The sequence below is a fragment of the Malurus melanocephalus genome, unplaced genomic scaffold (assembly GCF_030028575.1).
Source record: "Malurus melanocephalus ecotype Western Australia unplaced genomic scaffold, MMel_1.1 scaffold_80, whole genome shotgun sequence".
NCBI classification, from domain to species: Eukaryota; Metazoa; Chordata; class Aves; order Passeriformes; family Maluridae; genus Malurus; species Malurus melanocephalus.
This window is the reverse complement of record NW_026623312.1, coordinates 845,693-872,637: the sequence shown is the minus strand read 5'-3', so window position 1 is coordinate 872,637 and position 26,945 is coordinate 845,693. Positions and strand designations below refer to the sequence as shown.

At 39.3% G+C, this 26,945-nt stretch overlaps 1 protein-coding gene across 1 annotated transcript in view; it reads left to right on the top strand.

Annotated features, from left to right (window-relative positions):
• The window catches only part of CAMK4 (calcium/calmodulin dependent protein kinase IV), a 135,271-nt gene that overhangs the window by 42,015 nt on the left and 66,311 nt on the right, over positions 1-26,945 (top strand). The window contains exon 2 of the mRNA XM_057367511.1: positions 14,687-14,765. Within this exon, the coding sequence (XP_057223494.1) occupies positions 14,687-14,765 (79 nt within the window). The remainder of the gene's footprint in view (positions 1-14,686; positions 14,766-26,945) is intronic.

Here is a 26,945-nt window from a genome sequence, read left to right as displayed (position 1 = left end):
TGTGTGTGTGTGTTCTCTTTTCTCCCAAGGCCATAGTAATTCTATGTTAGAAGATTGATGCTGTCAAAGGAGGGTGCATTTTGCTTCTTACTTTTGGAGCAATGAAGGCAGAAGATTCTTAATTACTCCTCTTCGCAGACATTATGCTTCAGCACTCTGCAATTAGGACCCAATCCTATTCCTCTGCTGTTGGCAAATTTGCCCAGTAGATAAATTTTGCATTTATGCAACTACAGTAGGCCTTACCAAAGACATGGGAACTTTAAAAGTGCTCTAATTAGCTAAATGCTGCCGTAAGGGTAAATCCAGGGATATTGAAGTAAGTGTATGATAGCAGCTTGTTATCCAGGTAACAGGTTTTTTTTACTGGGGGGCTGACAGCGGCTTTGAAGAGTTCTCCTCAGAAATAAGAGTATGGACAAATGAAGCAATTAATTTTAAATACATGACCTGAAGCTTCTAAGTGGTTTGCAACAGCTCATAATTAGTTTAATGTAAGAACAAGAGTGTACAACAGGTGGAAACACCTTGGTAGCACTTGTTTTGGAGTGAATTYATTGCTTATATATCTGCATGATAAATAGATACAGCTGCGCAGATGTCACACAGTTTTTCTGAACCCTGGAATGGCCTTTCTGGTTCTTTAGGCTGCTCTGAGTGTGCTTGCTTCCTTAACTGACAATTTCCTATGTTGTGCAGCCATTGTCCTCAAATACAACTGTATGACATCACGGTGTCCCACTTCTGACCTAAACTATTTTTCAGACCTAGATTASACATCCACAGTTGAAAGCCATTCTTCACTCTTTATGTTCGTCCTCAACTTTCTTCTGTCTTTGAAAGGAGACACAGGGGGTTTCTAAGTGTCTGGAGCAGCAGCAGCAGAGTGCATTTGAGGATGTCTGTCAACTCTAAGAGTGYTAAACTTATCCTTCACTGGGAAAATGATTTGCAAGAGTAGTGCTTGTACTGAAAACTTCCCTGTAAATACTAGAAAAACWTCTTAGCAGTCATTCTAATTGTTCTATTAACAGGGTTTTTTTTGCATAACATCATTCCCTAGGAAAAGTAAACAATCTAGGGGTTTTGTCTGTGTTACTACTTTCACTGTGGCATGATGTCAGACATATTGGCTCTTAAACAATTTTCTGCTTACAATAGCTGTTTAGCAGAAGAAAGATGAGAGAAGTGGCTTTAAACCCTCATCAGCACCAAAGCATGTACATTGTGCACATTCCCATGTCCTGTGATTAAAATCAAGCCACATATTACTTTGTGTGTATTCCCTCAAATCTTATTGAAATTGTGTTCATTGCTCCTGCTTCCTGCAGCTAAACACTTTTTGTGCCAGAATTAGTTTGTAGAAATAGTGCAGTTTGCTTCAGTCTGAAACACATTTTCTATATAAACAGGGAAAATGTAGACTGATGTAGTCTAAGGCTCTGATATTTCAAATACRAGGTATTTTAGTTTATGTTCTGCYTGTCTAATTTATTAATTGATGCTAAATAGTGTACTATAGTGTAAATAGTCTTCTCAAAATGCAGAAGTTCTTAGGGAAGAACAATACATACTACAGGCAATAAGTTTCAGGACAGCTGATAGCTCCATCAGGTGAATGGAAAAAGCAGAAAGATTCAGGAGGAGAGGGACAGAGAGTGGGACAGAGCCTCCAGTGTCCTTGCGGCTGCAGTCTACACTTGCACAATTTTTTTGGATCCTTGGGCATTTATAGGAAAGGCAATCCAAAGCACTCTTTCTAAAGGGGGAGGACTGTTTAGCCATAATCATTAGTATTTTGTCATCCATAATCTCTTGGCTTTATTGTCAAGACAGAACAGTCCTCCACAGATTGCTGTGACCTGTGCGCTTGCAAAAGTTTCCCAAATTTGTGAGTGTATTCAGTGTTTAATAAGCATTAGCGTTTTTTTCATGAAAAGCATCAGCTTCCTAATTGAATTCACAAATTGTTGTTGATTTGCTATCAAGTCAGTAGTGGGGGAAAAGTTTCTTTTCAAAGGTTGGGATGGAGGCATAAGGAAATAATTTTGTCTGAATGAAAAGCTGGATAAACTTCTCAGCAATACAGCAAGCCTCAAATACTTTTTTCAGGATGTATGAAATAATCAAAAATTGTATTATATTTTGCCTCCCTTTTTGAAGTCAAAGCTTTAGAGATCTTCACATTACTAAAATTCTTTATGAGCTGGTATGGGTTAAACCTTTGTGTTATGTATTTTGCCAGATGAGTTTATTAAATAGATATTTGGACAGCATATGAAAATACAGTCGAAGTTTAACTAAGCATCTTAGATGGATCATGGTATTGATCAGCATGAGTCTTGTGCATTCTCACCTCAATCCTAAAAAAAATTTTTTGATTTTGAATAAATTTTGCCAAATCAAACTCGAGCCCAGAAGCAGAATTTTGACACCTGTGGAGCTAAATTTGCAGCATTGGACCTCACATGAGATCTTATTAAGGGTGTTTTGTCTCCAAGCATCAAGAAAGGAAATAGTGGGAAGGGGTGGCAGAAGCACAGGGTGCCTTTCACAGCTTGGTCCTTATTAAGGAGAGAATGTTCTGCATGTGAATGGGACACCAAAGGAGTGTGCAGGGGCACGAAGTGATTTCCAGGGACACAGAGTGGTTTGCAGGAACACAAAGAGCATGCAGGGCCACAGAGGGGTGTGCAGGGGAACTGAGGGGTGTGCAGGGACCCAGAAAGAGATGCAGACACACAAAGAGGTGTTCAGGAACACAGAAGAACCTGGCCTGTCTGACAACAACCGCATGAAGATCTTTGGAGCTCTGTCCAAACCTTCATCACTGCTGGTGCACCATGGCTCTTTTCTTGTGTTGTGGCCAATGTGGATGCTGGATCTGTGCCTGCAGGGCACCTCTGCTGTGCAGGGCATACTCCAGTTACCTCCTGGCATGGACAGCTGATTTCATGGCTGTCAGCCCATTAGGGCTTGCAAGAGCATGAACCGGTGCTTGGACGTAATTGACTACACATTTTGTTTCAAGCCACTCTCGGAGGGTACATGGGGAACCTTTTAAAAATGGTGAATCTATAAATCCTATCCTGACTGCATTGCAAATACTGACTAACTGCAATTCTATTTCACATGCAAGTGGAGTTTGGAAATGCCAGCCTACATCACTGGAGTACACTGTGCTTATAAGTTCAGTATGATGGGGACAAAGTGAAAAGAGTAATTTATTTCTAAACCCCTGCTACACCACAGCGTTGAGTTCTTTCTGTACAGGAGTACAGACTGACACAGATTAGATGAGATTCATTATCCCAGATTACAGAGCAACTCTGACAGCTAAAAAGCCTCAGTCTTTTGAAAATGGAAACTGCTGCCTTTCTCTAACATCACCAATTAAACTCTGGCTTGATCAGTGGATGGTGCAGAGAACTTAAAGAAAAGATAAAAGATGTTCATGGACTAGAAGTTCTGTAATCTTCTCCTTGAAAACAATGATTTCCTAACAAAGAGAAAGAGTTCCCTCATTTCAAGTATTGAGTAATGGTGACATTTTTATGAAARCGTAATTCAGTGTACATGCCTGCAGATGTGTGTGATTAATTATCAGGATGGTCTGTGATCATCATTATTGAGAAGGGCTTCTGTGACATGCTCAACAATCCTGCTGAGGTTTTTGTAGGTTTAACTGCACTAGGAGCTGTCAAATAATAGAATGGTAAAAATTTGAAATTGAGAAAAAGCAGAAAAGGCAATTGAGAAAAAGCAGGGAACAGAATATATGGCAGTAGCTCTGAGAAGGGAGGAAGTTGAAGATGTGTTGTTGATCCAATTTACCAAAGAATGCATTTTTTAAATGTGCTGAGAGAAGAGGAAAAAGAAGAAAAAGTTAAATTCTTTAATTATTAGGGAATAATASCAAAGAAAAATTTGTAGAGAAAGCTGGGGTCTTAGTAAAAGGTTATGAGAATATTAAGGGCCCAATTAGAGCAGGTGTGAGAATACTTGTCTTAGAGTGAAGATGTCAGTGCTGACTTGGTGAGGTTCATTGCTAGAGAAGGAAACTCGTGGGAGGAATATCATAATTATCACCTGCCATCCTTTAGAAGCGACTATGGACAGGTGAGTATGGGCTTTGTCGATTATTGGGCTGAGACACAGGAAGTCTTTCCTAGAAAAAAAATGAGGGTTTTGTATAGATTATTGCTCCAGGTGACAGTTGATGCAGAAACAATTGAGCTTCAGATTTTGAAGTTGCACTCATATTTGATGTGGAAAGGTCTGGGAATTTCATTTAGCTGTGGAARTCAAAACTTCTGTCTGGATATCTCCAGAAAGATCTGGAGAAAATGTGACCCTGCTAAATTCACAGTTACACAAACTCTTTTCAGGATGGAATGTGGGGAAGACAGTCCAAACTGCAAACTGAAAGCTCAGTTAACCTTCATAGCTCCAGAAATGAGAGGCCCTGCTGACATTGACACTTCTGAAGAAGGAGTTGGGAGAAGGCTTTTCAAGAGACTTTGCTGTAACTTGGAACAGGAGCTGCTGAAGGTCACGTCAGAGGCACTCGGCACTGGAGGTTGACTCTGTCAGTGGCCAAAGGAGCCACCACATGAGGTGACAAAAGTGGCTGAGAGTCACCCTTGGTCCCTTCTGCAGCTTCTCACATAGCAGCTCCAAGGCCAGAGGAGCGCAGCCAAGTCACAGTTGCTCTGCTGCAACTGAGCAAAACCAAAAGTGACCAAGTGGGAGCAGACACAGACCACAGCTTTACAATGAAAAGCATTGGATTTTGTTAATTCTGTTAATTCTTGTCTTGTAACATTCATTGCTTCACAAAATCCTTCCCAGTGCCTCCCACCCTGATGCCCACAGCCCTTCTTGTGCCTGCTCCTCCCACCACAYGAGCAGCAGAGCACCCTCAATGTTCAATGGCCTGGGCTGTGGAGGTGCAGCCACAAAGCACCAAACCCAGAAAGAGCAGCAGCACAGGGGCAAACCAAATGAGTAGAATTATTGCTGACCAGCAGAAACACAGATCTTCTGGAAATTAATACACAGGATTGACTGGCTTTGGTTGGTTGGGGTATTTTTGGTGGTGGTGTTTTGTTGTTGTTATTTTTCTTTCCCTGAGACACATTTGGAATATTGCAGCTGAATTTCTGTGTTCAGAGCTCATGGCCTAAACCCACCCCACTCTGCCTGCTCAATCCATGTGCCTGTGGGTTCTGCCTGTGCAGTGGACAGCAAGACCATCTCTCCTGTCACACAATTCTTTGTGCAGCACTAGTGTTTTTAGGCTTGTGCTGTACGCAGTAGTGTAAAACAAAAGCCACATAAATAATTACACCCACAAAGGCACAAYATTCCCATCCAAGCATAAGATAATACGTTTAAAATATGTCCCAATTTAAGATTTTTCTTTCTAATTTCCAGTCTGTTATTAGTGGGCAATAATTAAAATTAATTTCCCCAAGCCATGTCAGATTTGCCCATGGCAGTAAGTTTGAAGTGGTCTCTCTGTCCTCATCTCATCCCACAAACCTTTCTGTCCAACTTCCTGCCTGCTTCTCCCTGTCCCATTCTGTTGATGTTCTGGAAATGATGGAGAGCTTGGAAGGGCACCCCACAGCCAAGATCAGTCCACTGCAGTCCTGCATGATGTGCATGTGTCTCTGAGAAGGAAGGTGTGGTAATCCCAACTTCCTGCCCGCTTTGTCCCCAGCACCAGGGTGGGGAGGGCTCCGTGGCCTCTGCAGTGCAGCTGAGTACAGTTGCAGCATTGTTCCTGTGTGCATGTGGAAGAAATCCAGCATTTAGGGACCTTCTAGACCTATTTAGGTCTTTCTCCAACTGAAGCAGGAGGGGCTGGTCTTTACAATTTTGGAAGATGGGACCTGACTTGAAACCTTCCCTGCATTTGGTCACCAGATTTGGCTGGTTGGCAAAGTATATCACTCTGATGTAAGTAACCCCCACTGACAATAACCCTGCACCAGAGTATATGCCTTAATGCCATYTTCTTCATTTTATAAAGATTTTTTTTCTTTATAAATAGGTGGTAATAATGTCTCTCTGCTGCAGCTTAATCTTCCTTCTGTAGCTCTGTTAATGCAATAAAATTACAACCAAGTGTTAAGTCTTCAGGTTATTGTTAAGATAACGGCAAGTTAGGTTTTCTGACTGTTACGAAAATACTAGAAATGAAAGATTTAAGTGCTCTCTATTATGGAAAATTAGCTATTTCAGTTTATCTTTTGAAAAATATATGTAAGTATGATCAGAATATACAAAACATTATGATTTAGGGAGTATTGGCAAAATATTATACATTCCTCCAAGCTCTTAATCATAAGTCTTACAGTTTATGATCAGAAATGTTTGTCCCACCAGGTTTAAAGTAGAAAATACACAGAGTAGCTAAAAAAAAGCCCAAGAACTTTTGAATCTGACATATATTAAAATGTTGTTTGTTGTCTTGGGATAAGGGATCCTGGGCTGGCACTGAACATTAACTTCTTGGCAAAAGCAATTTATTTCAGAGAAGCCACTGCACAGGAGTTGATGATTCAGCACAACACAAACCTCAAGGAGAAAGCTGTGTAACTTACCGAAATGAGGGCAATTTAGGATACACATGGGCACAAGAGCTTTCAGAATCCCAAAATTAYTAGGCTTAAACTCGCTGGTTGTGTAGATTGTTCAAAGCTGGATTTACATGTCCAGACATGAGTAGCCATTAATTCTTCTGTCTGGTTAAAAATGGTTACTTTTTTATATGCAGAACAAGCTGTTTGAAGTCCATAACCTCTGTAMTGCTGCCTTTCCCTTGACTAAGAGAACCAGAATCACTGTGTGAGGATGTTCACTCTGCCACAAGTTGTCATTCAGTGTAAAGGCCAGTCTGCCTCCTGCATCTGCAGATTGTCATGAAGAGCAGTAATCAATGATGTTGACATCTGCTCAAAGTTCAGACCTTTTAAAACATTTCCTGATGAAGGAATATGTCACCAAAAAAAGCCAAACCAAAACAGTGARGTAATTCTGCAATGGTAGGAAGGTCTTACAACACATTTTAGAAGGTTTCACTACTTAACAAAGTTTTTACTGCTCAGTGCTCTTTTCTCCTCACGTGCACTTTCCATTAAGTTTAAATAAATAATGTTTATTCTTCATTAATATCTTTTAAGAAGAGGAAGCGGGGAAATGCTGTCTATGAGATTGGGTTTTAAATGATGCTTTAAATAAGGGCATAGATAATCCCAGGCGGAGTGAGTTCACTGAAGAGTTTCTGTTGTCAGATTTTGTGTGGGATGTAGGGAGGGCCAGTCAGGCCATACCACAGAACCAGAAAGTGTGTGCACAGCGTTTGTGGCTGTGAGAAAATGTTCGAGACTGCCAGCCCAAGGGTGTGGGTCTACATCTTGCACAGGTAGTGTGAGCACCTGGGTTTRAAATTTGCCTCACTGTGTCCAAATTTTGGTATCATAGACACAAATATGAATGGTTTCTCTCAAATCACTCTTCCTTCTCCTTTTCTTTGCTCTCCCCATTTCACAGAACTGCTTAAACATGGGAAGCTAAATACTGTCTAGTCCCTGAAGAGAGAAGAACAGTCTCAARGAAAATTCATTTCCAAACAAAATATTCAGCATCACTGTCTGGGTCTGTTGGACTGCAAGAGCTTCATACTGAAAAGTTAACTCCACACTATTACAAGTTCCGTTTTGGCTAAGTTTCAGTGACATGTGTTTTTTTCCCTAGCATATTTGGAAAGAAATTTTGTTTTCTACTGTGAATTTCCATGCTGTTTTAGAAATACAGCTATTCCTATGTGTGGTCTGAYCCAACATTTTTAAGGTTTGAAGGAAAAAGAAGAAATGGTGACTGTATTTTCTATACATTTTTCTTACACGATGCTGTGCAGAGGTGTTCTGGCCTTCACCTCATATCTGCATTTTCGTGATCATGCCTGAAGTTTTGTTCAGTAACCAACTCTCAAAAAGCTGGGTTACTCCAAGGAGAGCAATGTACACACAGCACATATTCCAGTAACATCTGGAATTCAGTGTAGTTTGGATCTTGCTTCTGTGCTTTCAAATTAAAGCCTGAGATAATGATTCTTGCTYTTAAAGTAAGTTTAGATCAGCTGATTTCACTTAGTGAAAGGCAAGGGAGCCACACTCAGTGGTGTATTTCTGGTCTTCAATATTTACCTACCAGTAAAACAGAAATTTAAGAAGTAGTGTTTGAGGTGCGGGAAATAATCTAATATGAATATGAAAGAATGCAGCTAGTTTGACCCCAAATTGAATTCCYGCAGTTTAAAAAGGCAGCAGTGACAGTTGTAACAATGTATTTAGACTCCTTATGGGATAGAAGCCTTTTTCTATAAATTTCCTGCAATACTTGAGGAAGGAGCCTCATCGGAAGCAAATCAAAAATATGCTGCTGCAGTCCCAGCAGGAATTATCAGCTGCTGGTCCAGCCACCACAGCAGGACTGGCTTGAACTGCTGCATTTTAATTAGTGTTTCACCAGCCAACCTATCCCATATCTGAAGGATTACAGAACTTTGGTTCTAGAATATTGGCAAACACTATTTTGATTACAGCTTTTTTTTTTTTAAAATGGTGTATGTCTTTTGTTGTGCTTATTTAAGGCTCCTTTTATCTGCTGACTGCAGTGAAGGCTGAATTTTAAAAATATTGTGTTGGACTATTACATTGCCTTTGCAGACCAKCCTCAACAATTGCTAAAACATCCTTTCACCTCAAATATTAGAAAATCATCTCAGCAGCTAAAAGCAAAAAAAAAAAAAAAAAAAAAAAAAAAAAAAAAAAAAAAAAAAAAAAAAAGCAAAAAAAGCAAAAAAAATCTGGAAAGGTATGGATGTTTTCATGCTCAAAATCAAACCAGCCAGAACTCTGGAATACAATGGAATTAAGTTTGCTTTCCAGAACTGTGTATATTTTTTCACTAACCTTGCCTTCTTTAAAGATTTGTTGAATTCCTGATAGAATGTGGGAGTCCAAGGCATTTTGCTACTCCTAAATTATATATGTTTTGTGAAATTTTCCATTCTGTTTATAAGTCATGAAATAATGARGGAAAAGGGAGGGCTGCCATTGCTTGCAATTGCCTGCAAGTCCTGTATATGTAGATGCTGATATTTCGAAAAAGCTTTGAGATTAGATTTGAATAATTTAAGAATTGTTTGTCAGATTACTGTAGAAAGAGTTTGTTTTATATCTTCACATGAAATCTAACTTGTGAGCATTTCCAAATTTACACATAYGTACTTTTTAAGTGAAGGCCATAGAAAATGCATTTTAAAATTWATTTTAATTCCTCACAGTGTTAAAAGATTTTCTCCTTTTTTTCTATTCTTCCAGTTTTTTAACTTCAAACAGGATGTCTATTTTTGAAGTTTAGGAACAGTAATTTCATTTCTATAAATCCATTTTGACCTTTTAGTGTATATCTAAGAAAGAGTAAATTGTGTGTTTTAACATTATACTTCTGTGAACTGTGCAAAGAAATCAGTATTCTTTGTGAAAACCTATAATGGACATTGATCTCCTACTGCAGTTTTGGCAGCACATATTTCCATGTCTTTGTACCAGGTACAGTTTTCTTGGTATCAATCATTCTTCACCCATTTTTATTGGACAAACTCGATTGCATAATCATTGTTTGACTGCATGAAGCACAAATTAATTTATTTTTAAAAAATCAATTCAGAACTTCAGGAATTTAATCCAAATTATATTAACAGGAGATTATATTGTGAACTGTATTTGTAATGAGTTGATTCAAAAGGCAATATAAAAACGAGGATGAGTGGGCATGGTATGGAAATGCTGACCTACTTTTGAAAAGACCAAATTTCCTACTTACAGCAAAATTACTGCCAATGAGTGTTACTTTATTTTTAAAACTGCAGCTCGAGGAATTTACTTTTACTACCTACCTGTGGCCAAAGAAACATATGGCTGCATTTCACTTTGGTTGACATTCCTGTTTCAGAGGCAGAAGCTTTTTGCAGGTTTTGGGGAAAAAAATGCGTTTTCCAAACTGGGTCAAATTCTGTCTTTTCTTGCTTTGTCTTTTCTCTCTCTGCCAGGCTCCACTGCAGGATCCTGCAAATTCCATTTTTTACTTTATGTGCAAATTCTGCTGATCACTTCCACCTCCTTAACACCCCTCTTGGGCGTCCCTGCCTTCCTTCCGTCTGTGCTGACACCACTATTTTTGACTGCATGTATTTCAAGTGTAGCCATGTCTTTTCTCTTGGTTTTGCCKTATGGATTCCTTAGCACAGACAGGGCACTGTGATGTTGCTGCCCGGCCCTTCAAACAGTGTCCTAAAATAACTGGAAGCTCAGTAACACCTGAGGATAATGATAAGAAAAATTATCCAGAATGCTCAACTAATTGTATATTGAGAAAGGATTAGGGAAGGGGCAGAACGCTTTGCATATTGAAAATATTTTAAAAGCATTTTTCAAATGAGTGTGTAAAACAACACACATGCAAAGGTCAGTTATTGAATTTCAGTCTATTTTGATGTATTTAGTGGTACTTACATTGACTAATGGGTGGGTGAATTTATCATGATACTGAAGTATTTGTACTTGAGGAAGACTATTTCTGTGCTAATACTCAGTTGTGTGTGTTGCAGCTCTGATACATTCCGTGCACAGGATATCATGAACTTCTCATGTGTTGTCATTGTCCTCATTGTAGATGGCATCACGAAAGTGTGTGCTTTTGTTGTCCGTTATGACCAAGAAGTAAAGACAAATACATTATTTTTAGGCTTTTTTCTAGGTTCAATACATATATATGTATGTGTATATATAGACATAGAAACATATTTTTCTAGTAAAGCATGTGGTATGTTCACAGTAAAATAATCTCTTGYTGTTGCTGCTGCTGTTGTTCTTTTGTATGTTCACAGCTGTAYCTGGGCTTTGAAAAGTAAATCTCTTGACAGAATCATTAAGCAGCTTTCCAGACCAAAACACATGTGTCAGTATAGAAGAATGACAATATTTTCAACAATGTAGGAATTCTAATTGCTATTCCCTAACTTGGTAAACTCCATATTCCAGAAATATGCTCTCTTTTTTTYCCCATTATTCATGTTCCAGTCAACTTTAAATAATTTATACTTTGAGTCCAGGTAGACTATTTCCAGGCAAAGATGCAATGCTCCTTTAAGCCTCATTTTCATTAGAAGTAAATAAATGCACTTATATGAACAAATATATATAATAAAATATTTTGTATAAATGTGTATATAAATGGATATGCAAAGATAGACATGTTTGTATGTATTCATTAGATACAAAGAGGCAAAAGCCTGACAGGATCATTTCTAAACTGGCAAACACAGTACACTGAGTAATCTTGTGGAATATGGGAGACATAATTTCTGGTTTCTAGCCTGAATTGGTAATGGGTCACTCGTCAATCACACACTGCAGTGTACTTGTGCAAGTGATTATCAGCTGTTTGGGCACAGGACACTCTCAGTGTCTCCCATTTAAACTCTAAACRGTGTAGGATTAGATACTCCCTGGTGTTGTCATCTGCTGCTTGTCAAATAAGCACTATTTTTATTTATCATTCAGACAAAGTGAAACACTCCCTGCAGAGAAGGGGTCATTGAGGGGCTTGTGTCTGCCTGTCTGGCCGTAAATCCCAAGCCTGAGGGAGGTGGCACATTTCCATAAGGATTCTTGCTTTCTGGATATTTGCGTATTCTGACCAAATTCGTCAATGAGTTTCCAGTTGGTGCAAATTCTGGAGGAGGTTCTGGRAGGCCAGTTGATGGCAGTCAAGGTTTGATGTTGAAAAAATTTAGGGTTGGGGCAAGAGGTTACAATTAGCAGCTCTTTGAGCTTTTTCAGCTTCACATGAGAGTTTTGCAGCTGAATCTTCCCACTGCTCTTTGGTGATGAAAGCTTGAATTGCTCCAGTTGGTGACCTTCCAAGTCACACAGTCTGAGGAAAGCTGGATGTGCTGATTCAGCAGAAAGCTCCAGCAGGAAACCAAAATAAGAAGCAAAGTAAATCACCCTGATTTGCATGAGGCAGTTCTGTCTACACATTTACGTTAAGATCTCCTGGCTGATTTCTGCTCATGCTCTATTTTTTTTTTTTAACTGTGGGGAAGCAAAGTTATCCTTTTGCCACCAAAGAGACAAGGAATCAGGTCCATACTAGTAATAGTTCTCTGCTAAGTTTTGCAGCAGGCATGGTGTAAGCAGGTTGCCATCCTGTTTCCTCGTTTCTGTGCCGTTTTCTGGCATGGAAGAGGAAAGCAGTGCTGGTTATTGGCTAATGTTAGGTGTTTTCTTTACTGGCTGGTGGGACCATGTCTGTCAGAGCAGGGCATAGACACATAAACCAAAAGCAAACCCTTTCAAAGTGTTTGTTTTGAATATTGGCTAATGAGCCTGATATCAAACTGCCGAACTGGATTCTCTCTCCAGGCTGTCTTACACCTCTTTCAAGCATTAATTATGCTGCCTGTGTTCCAGCTCTGGGTACAGACAAACAAGTTGTTAAAGATGCTGTGATACTATCTATCCTTGCAGCTGTAGCTGTCCATCTCTTCACTAGGACACTTCAATAATCCGTGGTGTTCTGATGGGTAGGCTCTTGCTCTCATGGAAGTCTTTGCAGCGCCTGGTTGCAAACTGATAAAACAAACACTGACCAGAACTTTACTGAGAGACAGGGACTGCCCTCCACCACCACGGTGGCAGTGAGCTCCAAGGGATGTGCACAGGAATGGCCATCCAAGTACTTAGATCTTCAGCTGGACAGCTTATCCAATTCTGCCCTCATCCCAATACAATAATTTCTAGAAGGTTTTTTTCTGCCTAGTTGGCAAGAACATCTGTAAATGAAAGAGTTTAATGTTTGTACTGCACTCTGCATATGTGAAGCAGGGTACAAGAATGATTTGCAGTTCATCCCTGACTTCCCCATTGCAATCTGGCAGTGAAATACTGAAGATATAAACCCTATCACAGCAGGTTCTTAGAATTCCATCTTTAAACATTTTTTGTTGTATTTAAAAGATGTGAAGGTTTTTAAATGCAGTATATTTTTTCTTCTTGCTAAATAGAGTCTTTTGAGAGTTGGCCAAGGAGAGGAGATCTAATTAAATTAATGTAATGATTCTGGGAGTCACTGAAGCTCTCAGTACTCCCGCACGTTTATCAATATACTTTTATGAGAGACAAATCATTTTAGCATTTGAGATSAGGTGAAGATTAATTTTTGTGTGGCGCAGAGAAGCCCTCAGATAACTGATCTGCAYAACCCTTGCACAGGTGACCTTTCTTTATGAAGAGATCTTTCTGAAACAAATATTCTCAATCAAATGCCAGTCCTTGTGCTCCCTCATGTACTTATAAAAATAGGGATGTGCCTACTCAGAGCATTGTCTGGCATCTGTCTGGCCCAAGCTGAGGAGGGAGAAGTGCAGGGCACCCATGGCAGTTTTGTACAGCACCCAGAACAATAAACCTTGCTCCACACTTTTATTCCTATAGTCCATCATGGCTATGCCTTTCTGCAAAGCTGCTCCTATCATTGTGCACGTTCTGGTTGCCTCTTACTGAGGTGGATTTCTCCTGGTCCAGAGAGACTTGCAGTGCAGTTTGGTGTGTGGCATGTATAGAAACTCACTTGCTGCAGAACTGCTGAGTGCAGTTTTGCAAGGGTTTTTCATATATGGTTATATATGATAAATGCAGCCCCCTCCACACTAAAAATATGCAGCTATTTAGAATTGGCTGAACCTTGGAGTGGGTGACAAATCTGAGGGCAGGAAGCTTCCAAAAGTGTCTTCAATTCAGTGATGGCAACTTCAGTACATTCATTTTGTGGTAGAATACACAGGTGTCTGAATGGTTTGTAATCAATACGAGTTTGCCAGAGGTTTCACCCCTCTTTAACAAATTCATAGAGTACARGCCCCTTCCTTGACAGTAACAAGCAAAGCACAGCAAGATGAGTTGCCTCTGGAGACCATCTAGCCCAACTTSCCACTCAGAGAAGTGGGAGCCGAGTCATAATTTTATGTTAGGTATGCTCAGACTTTACACACTCAAGTGTCTGCACCTTGAAGGCAAACAGAAGATGTAAGCCCTGTCTACCTTTGCTATGAATAATTCCCACCAGTTTCCAACGAATTAACCAAAAGTGCTTCTTGCTCCTTTTGGTGCCAAACTTGACCGTTTGAGCAACTGGACAAGAAGCAGTGCAAAAATTTTCTGTCTCATCATTGCTGCCATCAACAATTAGTGAAAAAAATCCATAATGTTGCAAATGTGTTATGTTAAGAAAGGCAAGATGTATTCATTTGGTTATCCAAGAAAATGTCCAGGAATTCCTTGTCCAGGAGACAGAAAAGGTGTGAACAAGAAGCATCTTGAACTCTTGCAGCTTCTGTTGGCTGAGGAATTGTTGACATTCACTGGTACAACAAAGAAGTTTTTACACTTCTTGGGTTTTGGGGGAGGGTTTATTGTATCTGTGGAGAAAAGTGAGATAGTTTTGCCCAAACTGGGAGGAGTAGAAAATGTAGGCAACCCTGTTTATTGACAAATTCCAAGAGTTGTATGTACAACTATTCTCCCTTTTTTTTTTTTTTCACATTTAGTGGGGCTACATCCATTGTCTACAGATGCAGGCAGAAAGGGACCCAGAAACCTTACGCCGTCAAAATGTTGAAGAAGACAGTAAGTCATTTTTGTTTCGTTTTGCTTTGCTTTGCTTTGCTTTGCTTTGGAATATGTTTGAGATTTTCTCTGGGCTGGGTTGTTTTTAATTTTTTTTTGGTGAAGTTTCTTCATATGGGGAAAACCTGCTAGACTTACCATCCTGCTAAGCTTGTATTTTCTGTGAGTGGGCTTTGTCTCCTCATCATTAAAGCAGCTGTTAAAGGTAACAGTACTGTGCTGGGAATGCCTGTACCTTCATCTGGTGTTGTCTGYATACACTTGGATTTGGCAAAAACCTTTAACTTCTCTTTCTTTCATTGAAAAAATCACATTTTGCATTATTTAAATGTTCAGTGTTTTGCTTTGATTTAACACATTGTTTTGCTCAAAAAAGCCGTAGTACAATTAATCTTTTTTACATAAACTGATTAAAACACCAACTCAAACCCAAGCAAAATTAAATATTTGTTCAGGGTTTGTTTTTTTTTTTTTTTTACCGAATTACGAAATTGCTAGAGAGCCAGTTGAGATGATAATTTATTTTTAGAGCTCCATGTATGTCACACTTCTACTACAGCTCTTTTGGAGAGTTCTACAGAATAGATAGTGGAAAGCAAGAGAGACTAAGACAAGAAAGGCAAGTAATGAACTGAGAGACTTCATGCAGAAAGGCTGAGTGGGACATGGGGTAGAGCAGTTCATATTCCTAGGAYGGAAAGAGAATTCTGAGAGAAAGCAAGCCAGCTGTGAGGCGTGGACATGTTATTTGTTAATGAATGGTTTTGGTTCAGTTTATCCCAGAATTAGATCATTCATCATTCCATAGTGTTCAGGAACATTCACATGTAGAAACATAAAGATGGGTGAGTAGGTGTGGACGTGTCTAAATGGTGACTTCACYGGTGGTCTCGGTGCAAGACGTAASGAGTGGGCTTCACATGAATAAAATGCTGGCATTATTTTTTCATCTTTGAATATAAACCAAGGTTTAAACTGGCAGAAAGATTGGGTTGTGTGTGCTGCTTTTGAATTTGCATTTGGTGCACTRGAAGAAGCAGAGTTTGTGCATTGCTGTAGCCTATGGTCTGCCTTCCCTGTGGAACAGCAGAGAATTTTTGAGGTTTCATCAATTTCATTATGCCAGTTATTCCCATAATGTTTCAGGAATATACTCTCCTATAATTCTCATTCTGAAATGCACTAGGAAGAATTGTTTTATTTAAAAATATTTCTCTGCCTTTTGAATTTTTGCCTTCATGGAAATTATTTTTGCATTCATTAATTGCCAACACCTTAGACTTCGGTAGACTTACAGAAGCATAGATTTTTTTTTTTTTTTTTTTTTTTTTTTTTTTTTTGTGTCTAGGAAAAATGGCAAAGAAAAAGACTACAGTTATGTCAGTTGTTTTCACATCAGCAATAGCTTGGCTTAATACAGCCCTGGTTATGTTAGCAGTGTGGTTAAGCAGTTTACAGAGCTGAGTTTTTCCCAGTGTAATTGATGCACTTTGGGATGTTTTGCTATGAGAACAAATAATTCTCTTACACAACTGAGCTTTTCTGTGTAAACGAGAACATGGGAGACAATGCTGTAAGGATGTGCCACTGCTTGTGTCTGTTCAATCTGGAGATGCAATTATTGTCACAGGGACAGAACTGCTCCTACAGCAGGTGGTCTGATCTTTGCTCAGCGTATCTCAGCATAAAAATAACCATGTGTGGGCCAAGTCATGAACTAAATGTTGATGGCTTAAATTTCCTGTTAGCTTTTTGAAAACAATTAGGAAATAAAAGGTTGGCAGTTCAATTGTGGAGGGAAAGGGATAGGAGGAAAAGAAGAAGAGCCTGTGATGGTTTTTGATAGAGTTCTGTTTCTTCAATTCCCTTCTTAAATGTACATAAGGGAGCTCTGAAGGGCACATTAAGTTAGAAGACAAAGGCAGATGACAAAAAAAGCAAATATTCTTGATTTTTCCATTCAAAGTGACTGATTTTCTGCACTAAACCAGACTGACTTTCTGAGGAGGMGGTTTGTAAAAACAGGGTGAGGGACAGTGTGGTCCAGATTGTTCTGGAAGTGATAACAAGAGATGTGTGATTGGGAGGCTGGTGGCTGATGGGCAGCTCCAGATTTGTGAGTGACGATCACTGCAGTGCTGTAATTTGGAGTAAAGCATTAGAAATGATTGCTTTTGTACCATGGGAACAGCTCAGGTAGGAACATATGACCCCTTAGGATTGAAGACATGTGCTAGGAACAGACTACAATAATCCTAAAATACCTATCAGTTCTCTTTTCATTTAAACAGAAGGAGTAATTTTTCATTTTGCTGGATTAATGCATTTTCATTTAAGGGCAAATATAATTTTGGGCAAGACCTATCATCCTGTTCTGAAAATACATGCTTGTGCAGGGATTTGAGTTCCTAGGAGGTTTTGTAATTAATATTTTTTTTTTTATATCTTGCTTAGTAAAATAGCAGTACGTTATTTGCTAATTTCTGGGGAGTTGTTCTTTGTCTTTTGTTTTTTTTATTGCTAGTTAAACCATTCAAGAGTAACAGAAGAAAACATATTTATGTAAATCTTTTTGTTTAACTAAAATAAAACAGTGTTCATAATATTGTATTTAATTTGAGATATCTAATAATTTTTAACTATTAATACAAATTTTAGTACAATTCCAAAAGGAAGGCAAAAAAAGATTTTTTTTGTTGGTTCAAAATCATTGAAGCAGAATGCTTCCATTCCCTGTTGGTATTAGTTTTGCCAAATTCAGCCCAAGTTTAAGAATAGTTTTGAATCCTTTAATTACACTTACGGTGAATAAAATTTAATCCAAAGAACACCTCTAGTTATTACACATAAAGTGTCTTAATGTCAAAGCTATGAATCTTAGAGGCAAGTTAGAACTTTGCCTTCTAGAACAGCTAACGATAACTGTTAGAAGGGTTAAAGAGGTCCAAAGAAATATTGATTTTTATATTAGTCAGAGAAATATTCTCTAACATTGTATAAGAAATAAAGGTTGTACTTATTCTTAAGAGATACAAAATAACATGTTTAAGTAACAACATCTATGGGTTAGGTGAGTTAGAATGAGTTAGAATGTGAAATTATCGCCTGTGATTTCATCATCCAACCTATATGCTTAGATCCTGAGCATAATTGAAATGTGGCATTTCATTGCATACTCATTATTTGATTTTTGCGGAGTCTAGCAGGTCTCTTAAATTCCACATAGGTAGTAAATGTAAAGATGTGATTCATGTAATTTCTTTGTGGGGAGACCTATTTAATGAAACAAGAAAGAAGCAAAAGCAGATCATACAGCACTTCATGAAAAGTCATCAAATGAGCAGAGTACGGTGAAGAACTTGTACACTTGCAAATATGAGATTGTTTTTCTTTTCACTCAGTGTTTTACCTCTCCTTGATGACTCAGTGTTTCAGAAAAGTGAATTATCGTCAGGATACACTTTACAGAAATTATTCTTACTCTTAAGCTGAGACCTAAAAATTATGTGATATTTACAACCAGTCATTCTGAAATAGTTATTGCTGCAAACAACATATAGCATGTGGATCATATTGGAAGAATGCAGTTTTCTAAGAGAGAAAACATATATATATATGTGCTATTTTTTATATGAAGCCTCTCATCTGCAGAGCTTTTCCATCTTTTGGTGTGTTTTGAGGAAGCTAGGCAGCCTGCATATTATCTCAGAATCTGGGTAGGTGAATGCCTTCCAAGAAATTAGATCCACCTCCGCCTTAAATTTCCTACCTGAGTCTGGACAAGCTGCTTTAAAAATAGTGGATGGAACAGATGGCCTCTGTTACATGATTTCCAAACTAAGAAACCAAGTGCCTGCCTACATTATGGGTCTACCAAGCGCTAACTACYGCAACTGAAGTAATTTTGGAGCTGTCGTTTCAATGGCAGCTGAAAGGACAATAGGATGCTAGGCTGGGTTCTCTGGAGCCTGGATCCTGACATATTCCCAGTAATTCTTTTGGTTTCAAAGTTTTCATCCATGAAAATGTGATAATATTTATTGGATTTGCTTCTTAGCAATGCTTTGAAGGATATCCTGGTTAATACTTCTAGGTTTTAATTGATAGGTACTGTCCTCTAAGAGCAAATAAATACTATGAAATATTAGACCTTGTCTGTCTCAGGCAATGAGGCTTGCAAGTAGAGAGATTGTTTAGGAGAATTTTCGTTTTGATTTCCTACTTTTTGCATGTGTGGGCATTCTCCTTCACACAGTTTGTGATGCTTAAATAATGGTTCTTCAGAGCTTTTATCAAAATCAGTATTCATGAACCAGCATTCTTCTTGCAGATTTGGTATTCAAAAGCAGATAAATGTTCAGGCCCATTGATTTTTTCTCAGATCAGAAACAGAGCAAAGCTTACAAGCAATACATACTTTGGGAATAAGTGGGCTGAGATCAATCTGATTGTACTAATAAGTTAGGGAATTTGAGGACAACAATTGCAATGTTGTCTGTGGATCAGCAAGGAATGTGAGCAAATGTGAAGGTGGCAGGCTTCCCTAGAGTATAATTGGAGTTGGATATCTAGAGCAAGGGTCTGAAGAAGATTATAATTGTCTGTAAGGCATATCTAAAAAGTCTCAATTGCATTCATATTTACATATATGTTTACAGAAACACACACACACATGTATATATATATATTTATCTTTATATATATTCACATCGGGAAGTAGGGACTGGCAACTCAGGAAGAGCATAAGGTTATCCCTGGTCACGTAGAGAGAAAATTAGAAAGGCAAAAGCTCGGTCATCTGGTCACTGCTGTGAAAGGTAATGGAAAGTGTTTTTATAAATACGTCAACAGCAAAAACAAGGCCAATGGAAATCTCCAGCCTTTATTGGATGCAGAGGTAAGCACTGGAACGAAGGATGAGGAAAAGGCTGAAGTACTCAATTCCTTCTTTGCCTCACTCCTCAAGAGTAAGGCAGAAATGGACAGGAGCAGAACAGGCCCCCTGTCATCCAGGAGGAGGGAGGCAGTGACTGCTGAGCCCCTCAGACACTCACAAGTTCTTGGGACCAGACGGGATTYATCCAAAGGTTCTGAGGCAGCTGGTGAAGGAGCTTGCCAGCCCCTCTCCATCACTGCTCACCAGTCCTGTCCAGCTGTGGAGGTTCCAGGTGATTTGGAGGTTGGCTAATGTGATGTCCATCCACAARAAAGGCAGGCAGTTCCCTGCAGGGAACTGCAGGCCCCTAGCCAGGGAAGGTCATGGRGAAGATAATTTTGGGTGATCACATGGCACATACAGTTCATGGGATCAGGCACAGCCAGCAGGAGAAAAGAGAGTCCTGCCTGAGCAACCTGATCTCCCTTTTGTGAGCAGGTGGCCTGCCTAGAGRACGAGGGACAGACTGTGGACGTGTCTGCCTGGACTTCTGCAAAGCCTTTGGCACAGTTTCCCATGACACTCTCTGGGAAAASCTGGCAGTCCACTGCTTGGGTGGGTGCCCTCTTGGCTGGGTTAAGAACTGTCTGGATGGCTGGGTCCCGAGGACAGTGGAATGGTGCCGCATCCAGCTGGCATCTGGTCAGTGGTGATSTCCCCCTGAGGTCAGTGTTGGGCCYAGTTCTGTTTAACATCTTCATTGATGATCTGGAAGTGGGGATCTATTGAACCCTCCATAAAGTCATGGATGGCATGAAGTTAAATTGGAGTATTGGTCTGCCAGAGGGCAGGAGGGCTCTGCAGAGGGATCTGGACAGACTGGACTGATTGCCACAGCTGTGTGAGGTTCAGCAAGACCAAGAGCCAGGTACTGCCTTGGGTCACAACAACCCCTCACAGCACTACAGGCTGGGGGAAAAGTGGCTGGAAAACTGCCCTGGAAAAAGGTCAGGAGAGGCTGAAGACGAGACAGCTGTGCCTAAGTGGCAAAGAAGGCCAGGGGCACTTGGCTGGGATGAGCAATAGTGTGACAGCAGGACAGGGCAAGTGACCTTCCTCTGTGCCAGAGGCATCTTGAATCCTCTGTYCAGCTCTGGCCTCGCTGCAAAAAAAGACGCTGAAGTGCCAGAGAAGGGAATGGACCTGGGGAAAGACAGTAAATCCTTTGAGGAGCAGGTGAGCAATCTGGGTGCATTTAGCCTGGAGAATAAGAAGCTCAGATGATCTTGCTCAGATGATCTCTAAAAGTCTCTGAATAGAGGTTGTGGAAGGATGAAGGTTGGTCTCTTCTCCCAGGTAAAAAGGGACAGGAGAAAATAAATAGCCTCAAASTGCACCAGGGGAGGTTCTGGTGGGACATCAGGAGAAATTTCTTCACACAAGGATATCAGACTTTGGAATGCAGTGCCCAGGGAGATGGTGGTGTCYAGGGATGATGATGGTGGAGGAGTTCAAGAAATGACAGTGTGGCACTCAGGGCTCCTGTGTCTTTGACAGAGTGGGCTTTGGTCAAGGGTTGGGCTCAATGATCTTGGAGGTCTCTTCAAGCCAAGTGATTCTGTGATATTTGCATCCATGTATGTTTTATGTACAAACAYTGTGTATAGAGAACTATATACTAGAAAAAATACATATGTATCAAAAATTCTCTATATTCCCAGCTTTATAATGAGTACAGTTTGTTGAGCTTTTCATTTACTGCTGCAGAAAATTTGTGGTATTAAGCGGTTATTAAGAAGTTCGTGCAAATGTCTGTCTGGTCTTTTTGGTCAAAGGAGCACTGCTTTTGTTAARCCTTCCTCACTGATTGGGAAGACAAGAGTCAGAGAGGAAGGGGTGGAGGGAAGGGGTGGAGACTTGTGGATCACAGTTGACATAATCAGAATTAGTAAATTGTTCCTTTATTGACTTCAGGAGAAAATTATGTATGTTTGTAGCTATAAAATTAAACTTTCTATTTATTGCCATGTGGCCTTAACGTGGTTTGTATTTTAAGTGCCTCCTGCCTCCGTATGCCTGCTTCTCTATAAACTTCATATATGAGTGTGTATATGTGTGTATATATATATATATACACACACGTCTATGTATTTATAGAGCTATATCTTCTATATCTATGTCTATATCTGTATCTATATATCTATATATCTATATTTATCTATATTTAATCTAATTCCATCGGTGCAGTAATTGTCAGTACGCATAGTGAACAGATATCTGTGAGTGAATACATTTTGCAGACGTAACTGGTATACAAAAAAATCAAGAGCCCAACGTAACACACCAATTTTTATTACATCTGCGGCAGTGCCCTTTTTTCTTCAGCTTATAAATGTGTGAGATAGACTCACATTCATATATATATTTAAGATAATTTTTTCTCCTCAAATCGTATTAATTTGTGATGTTCTGATTTTTTTCAAAATTTTCAAAAATGAGAAAGAATTGTGTCATATGCAAGCTTACATGGAAACAGTCAACTGTACCTCACTGTACATCATTAAAAAGACTATTTTTACCAACTAACTCGCACATCCTCTCCAGTTACTTATTCACATACACACATACACTGGGCATTGCTTGCTAATTAAAAGGAAACAGTAATTTCTTAACTACCACTTAATTACCACTCCACCTGTAGCACTACCTATTATTTTTCCTGGCTTTCTCATTTTTCTTCATCCATGTCATCATTGTMTTCATATGCAGTTCACATTGTTAAAATTTCACTGGAAGATAAAAACCAGCTCAGTTTAAATTACTTTGAATAAAGAAACAAGGCAGTAAAACTTTGAGATTTCCACTGCTTGTTTTCAGCTTTCCCTCATCTGCAAGGGGAGTCTGGTTTCCACTCTCTGATTCACTATGATCCAAAAGAAATGGCTTTTGAGYAGAGGTTAAGTTCATCAAATGCATAGTGCCTAAAGAAGAACAAAGACATTAATTTTACATAAAGTCCCTAAATAAAAGGAGAGAATTAAAATATATATTTTCTACACTGTCACTGATAGATGTTTGCTCTAGAAGCTATGAAATCAGACACCTGTCAGTGAAAGTGGAAATTTTACTGAAAAATAAAATTGTTAGATGTTTTAGTCTTTGCAAAGAAACAAAAAAAAATTGGTTGAGCCAGGACAATTTTTAGAAAAGGAAGAAAAAATCCCTTTCTACCATTGTAAAAGCCTTCCCTATGTACATAAAGTTATTTAAAATCTGTGTTATATTGTATTGTATTATATCATTGTGTAGTTTTGCATAGAAATCGCTTAATATAGAACAGTATTTTTTACCTGTCACCATTTAGATTGAATTGCTGTGTTATTCCTGAGTAAATCAGACCTTTGGTTAAGATTTTAAGAATTGACAGTACGTATTATCATTCTTTCTTCCTTACCTAATTTATAGGTACCCAGGAACACTGATTTCTGGTCTTTACAGCTGATTTTTCAGAAACMCGAAGATTCTGTGAAAAAGAGACAATTATAAAGCTCAACTCATTGTTATGCTGTTCAGAGAAGCTCAACCTGCTCTATAYATTGCACAGCTGAACAAGTAGTTCTGAATGATGATATCCTTTAGGTGGTAAATTTAGGGGAAAGAAAACCAAACCCAAACAAATGACACATATTTAGCTTTGAATTGCTTGACAGGAACTCTTGTGCAATGATCTCAGCCACAGATATTTCACCAACCTATCCATGCACATTTTTCTCCTTTCTTGTTGCAGTTATTTGTGTTCTCCACAGAGAGAGAACAGCTTTAAGCAAGCCTGGAGGAGCTCTGTGTGCCCGGGATGCACATATTTGTGAAGGGGCAAGATGGGGAATAAGACTGGAACCTCTGGCTCTGTGAGGCTGTATTTAATGCCCGAAGCTAAGATGCAATTCTTAGTGCAAAAAGTTTTGGATGGTATTTCTGAACAGCGGTGAAGAAGTAAATATTAGCCCATCCTGAGATTATAGCCCTCCTCTTTGGAAACTTTTCATTATTTACAGCCTGTTAAAGAAATCAGGAGGTGTGCCCTGATGGAGCAGAGGAGAAGGGACTTCTGCATAAATGGACAGTCTGTGAAGCTTGCGGTGGGGCTCCCTGAAAATGTTCCCCCTCTGATTTTAGAAAATTTTTGTTTTCAGATGTGTATGGTGTGATGCTATGAGCACAGGTGTGACAGCTACTCTTCYGGGGGCACAGAAATTCTAAGCTGTCAAGTAATGAATTAAAGGAAAGCTGTCTGTCTGTACGGACTAAAATATGAAGACGGCAAAAGAAAAGAAATGGAAATGCTTCCTCCAGGGCTGGCAGTTCAGATCTTGGAATAAATCACAAGCATTTTATGGCTTAAAATGTGCCATCCTGTGCATATTATTCTAAAGCTGAGTTCTCTGTAGCCCCTCAGAGAGGCAAATCTAACAGTTCTGTACAAGAGAGGATTTATTTCACCAAAAATCTCATAATCAACATGGTTTTACTTGACAAACTGGCTTATTTCCAGATAAAATATATGCTCTTTGGCTGAGGTGGTCTTCATTTATTTATGTCTTTTAAGAGAAAGACCAACCACATGTAGGGAGGAATGGAAAGCAAAGGTGGAAATTAAYAGAGCAGCTGTGCAAGCAGCACCATCTGAGGGCTCTATTACAGAAGATTCTTTGAGAATTCGGGAAGGCACTGCCCCTGTCTGATTTCCTTGGTACCAATCACCTGACCAGAGGGTCTTTCAAGACTAGAATTAAGGTTCAATACTAATTTCTAAGCTGAATCTTGTGACAGTTGACAGCTGCTGCACTGGTGTGTGTGAGTGAGGCTCATGACAAGTTTTTGTCAAACCAAACTTGCTCTCTGATCAAGTCACAAAAGGCTTTCTTACAGAAAAAGCCCCAAATAAAACAACCCCAAAAGRCCACCCTCACAAGTCAGGAACAGATCATCCAAACCCAAAAACAGAATAAAAAAAAGAAACCCTAATTACTCCTTTTTCATACAAATGTAAAAATCCCATCCCATTTCCATTGTTATTCTTCCCCCTTCACTTAAAGCAGCATTCAAATAGCACTGTTTGTTTCCAACAAGCTATTTCATTACACTTTACATATATGGAACAACTAAACAATGCAATTCAATCTCCAACTGGACATGTTTCCAGTAGACACAGCTGAAAAGAGCTGGAAGCATTTCCATAAGAAGTCACAAGAAATAGCACAAATAAGGTGGCTTATTTTGTATTTTAGTCCTGTGGTGTCTGCATCACTTTCTTTTACATTTTGTTGGAGACAATTCTATTTCAAATTTTTGTTAGAATTGCAAGTATTACATGATGTGCTAACTTGTTAGGGCTTCTAAGCAGCACTCTCATGAATATCAACCTGCAGAATTTCAGATTTTGTCTGCAAAACACATAACATACGTATAGGTTTCATCTCTTTGTAAAGMGATAAAAGAACAGTGCTACAAGGAGAGATAGTGTAATAATAACGGTAGGTTTCTGGATTGAGTAGCAAACACATCAGATACAGGGTTTGAATGTAAAAATACAAGAAAATACGAAGTCGAAAGAACATAGGATTTGAATATAAAAGTGTAAGAAAATACAAATTGAAAGAGTTCCGTGATATGGCTTTCAAGAAAAAGTGGGGAAAGTCATAATTCCTGGAGGTGAAAACCCTAGTTTTACAAATGAGAAGCCAAAAATCTGCTAATTAGAAGTCTGGGAAAATTATTCATTTCATCATTATAACTAATTTCAGTTATTCTTGTGGGGCCATTACTGTGTTACAGCTGCAACTCCATAGTGAGAATTCACATTAGCATCCCCATATTTTATGGATGAGGAACACAGGAGTCAGAGCTGTAAAGTATTTGTATCCAGGCAGTTGGTACCATCAACAATTACCCCCTGCATGCTTTACTTCACAGATAAAATCAGGTCTTCTCATCTCCACACCTATGGGGTCTTTAGGGGTTGTGTGTTTGGTTCTTGTGTTTGTTTATTTTCTTTTTAAATATCAAAATTGTGCCCAAAYCACACAGTAGGCACAAGAGGTGGTTTTTAGGTCAGGCACTGTGTGATTTGCCAAATCTGCATAGGACTTCAGCAGCAAAAAGGGAGACACAGAATCTTCTGAAATAAAAATGTTCACTTGTTCTGCTTCAGGGTCACATTGCTTACAAGTGCTGCCTTCCAGCATCTCCTCCATTTACTGCTAAATAGTCTCAAGCATCAGGGAACACAGGATCAAATATACAAGGCACCCCATGGCTCTTTGTGCACAGAATTCATGGATTGGAGGGGAGTCATTGTGTATTCCTTCTGTCTGCTCAGTCCCTTGTCCTTTTCTTCCCATCCTGGCAGAGGTGGAAAATCACCATGCTGCCATTAATGTGGCTGAGACATCCTCCRTTGGGACTGGAGGGATGCAGGAACAAAAGCAGTCCTGTAAATCACAATGTTGTTTGTTGACACATGGTGCTAACAAGAAAGCCTCAGCTTGCAGTTTCTAATCTATGAAGCAAGTTCGCTAAATTAGTTACAAAGACTTTCTTTCACGTCTGCCTACCTTTCTTAACCATCTCACCATCTCTGCATGCTCCTCTGTATCATCCTCCAATTATATAAAACACTCTTCATTTTCTGTCCCTGAAAATCTTCTGCAAGGGATGCCTCTCGTGTTTTCCTTTGAGCATCCTCTGGTTTTCTGTTAAATAAATGTTAGAAAGTGTATAACCTRTAAATCTGAAGCATTTTTGGGATGTGGGATCAATAAGTATGACTCCCCTAAGTGTAAAATTACAGGCTCTGTAATTGCTCTATCAAGCAACACCGAGATTACTTCAGGACCTCTTGTTATCAGTGTTTGGGGCTGACCTACCAGAAAAATGGTGTGGGATCCACGTTTTACAAGTGTCCTTATGCCCTGCTAAGGGGCCATTTGAGCAGCAGGCTGAGAGGTTCAGGATGGCTCAGGAGAGGAAACATGCAAGACTTAATTTTCACCTGACACTGCCATGCTTTTATCCCGCTCTGAAATATTTTGAACAAAATACCCTCGTTTGAGCATCAGACCCACAATTATGCCTTCCCCAGCTGTCACCTGTGATATTGCTTGTGAAATGAAGTGGTATAGCAGGTGTCCCCATACAGGTTACTGTGAAGAGAATTAACTCCAACCCAGACAAAATTGCTGCATTGGTCACCTGGAATTATTTGATATCTGTGATGGAGATGATAATATTAATGGCAGCCCTGA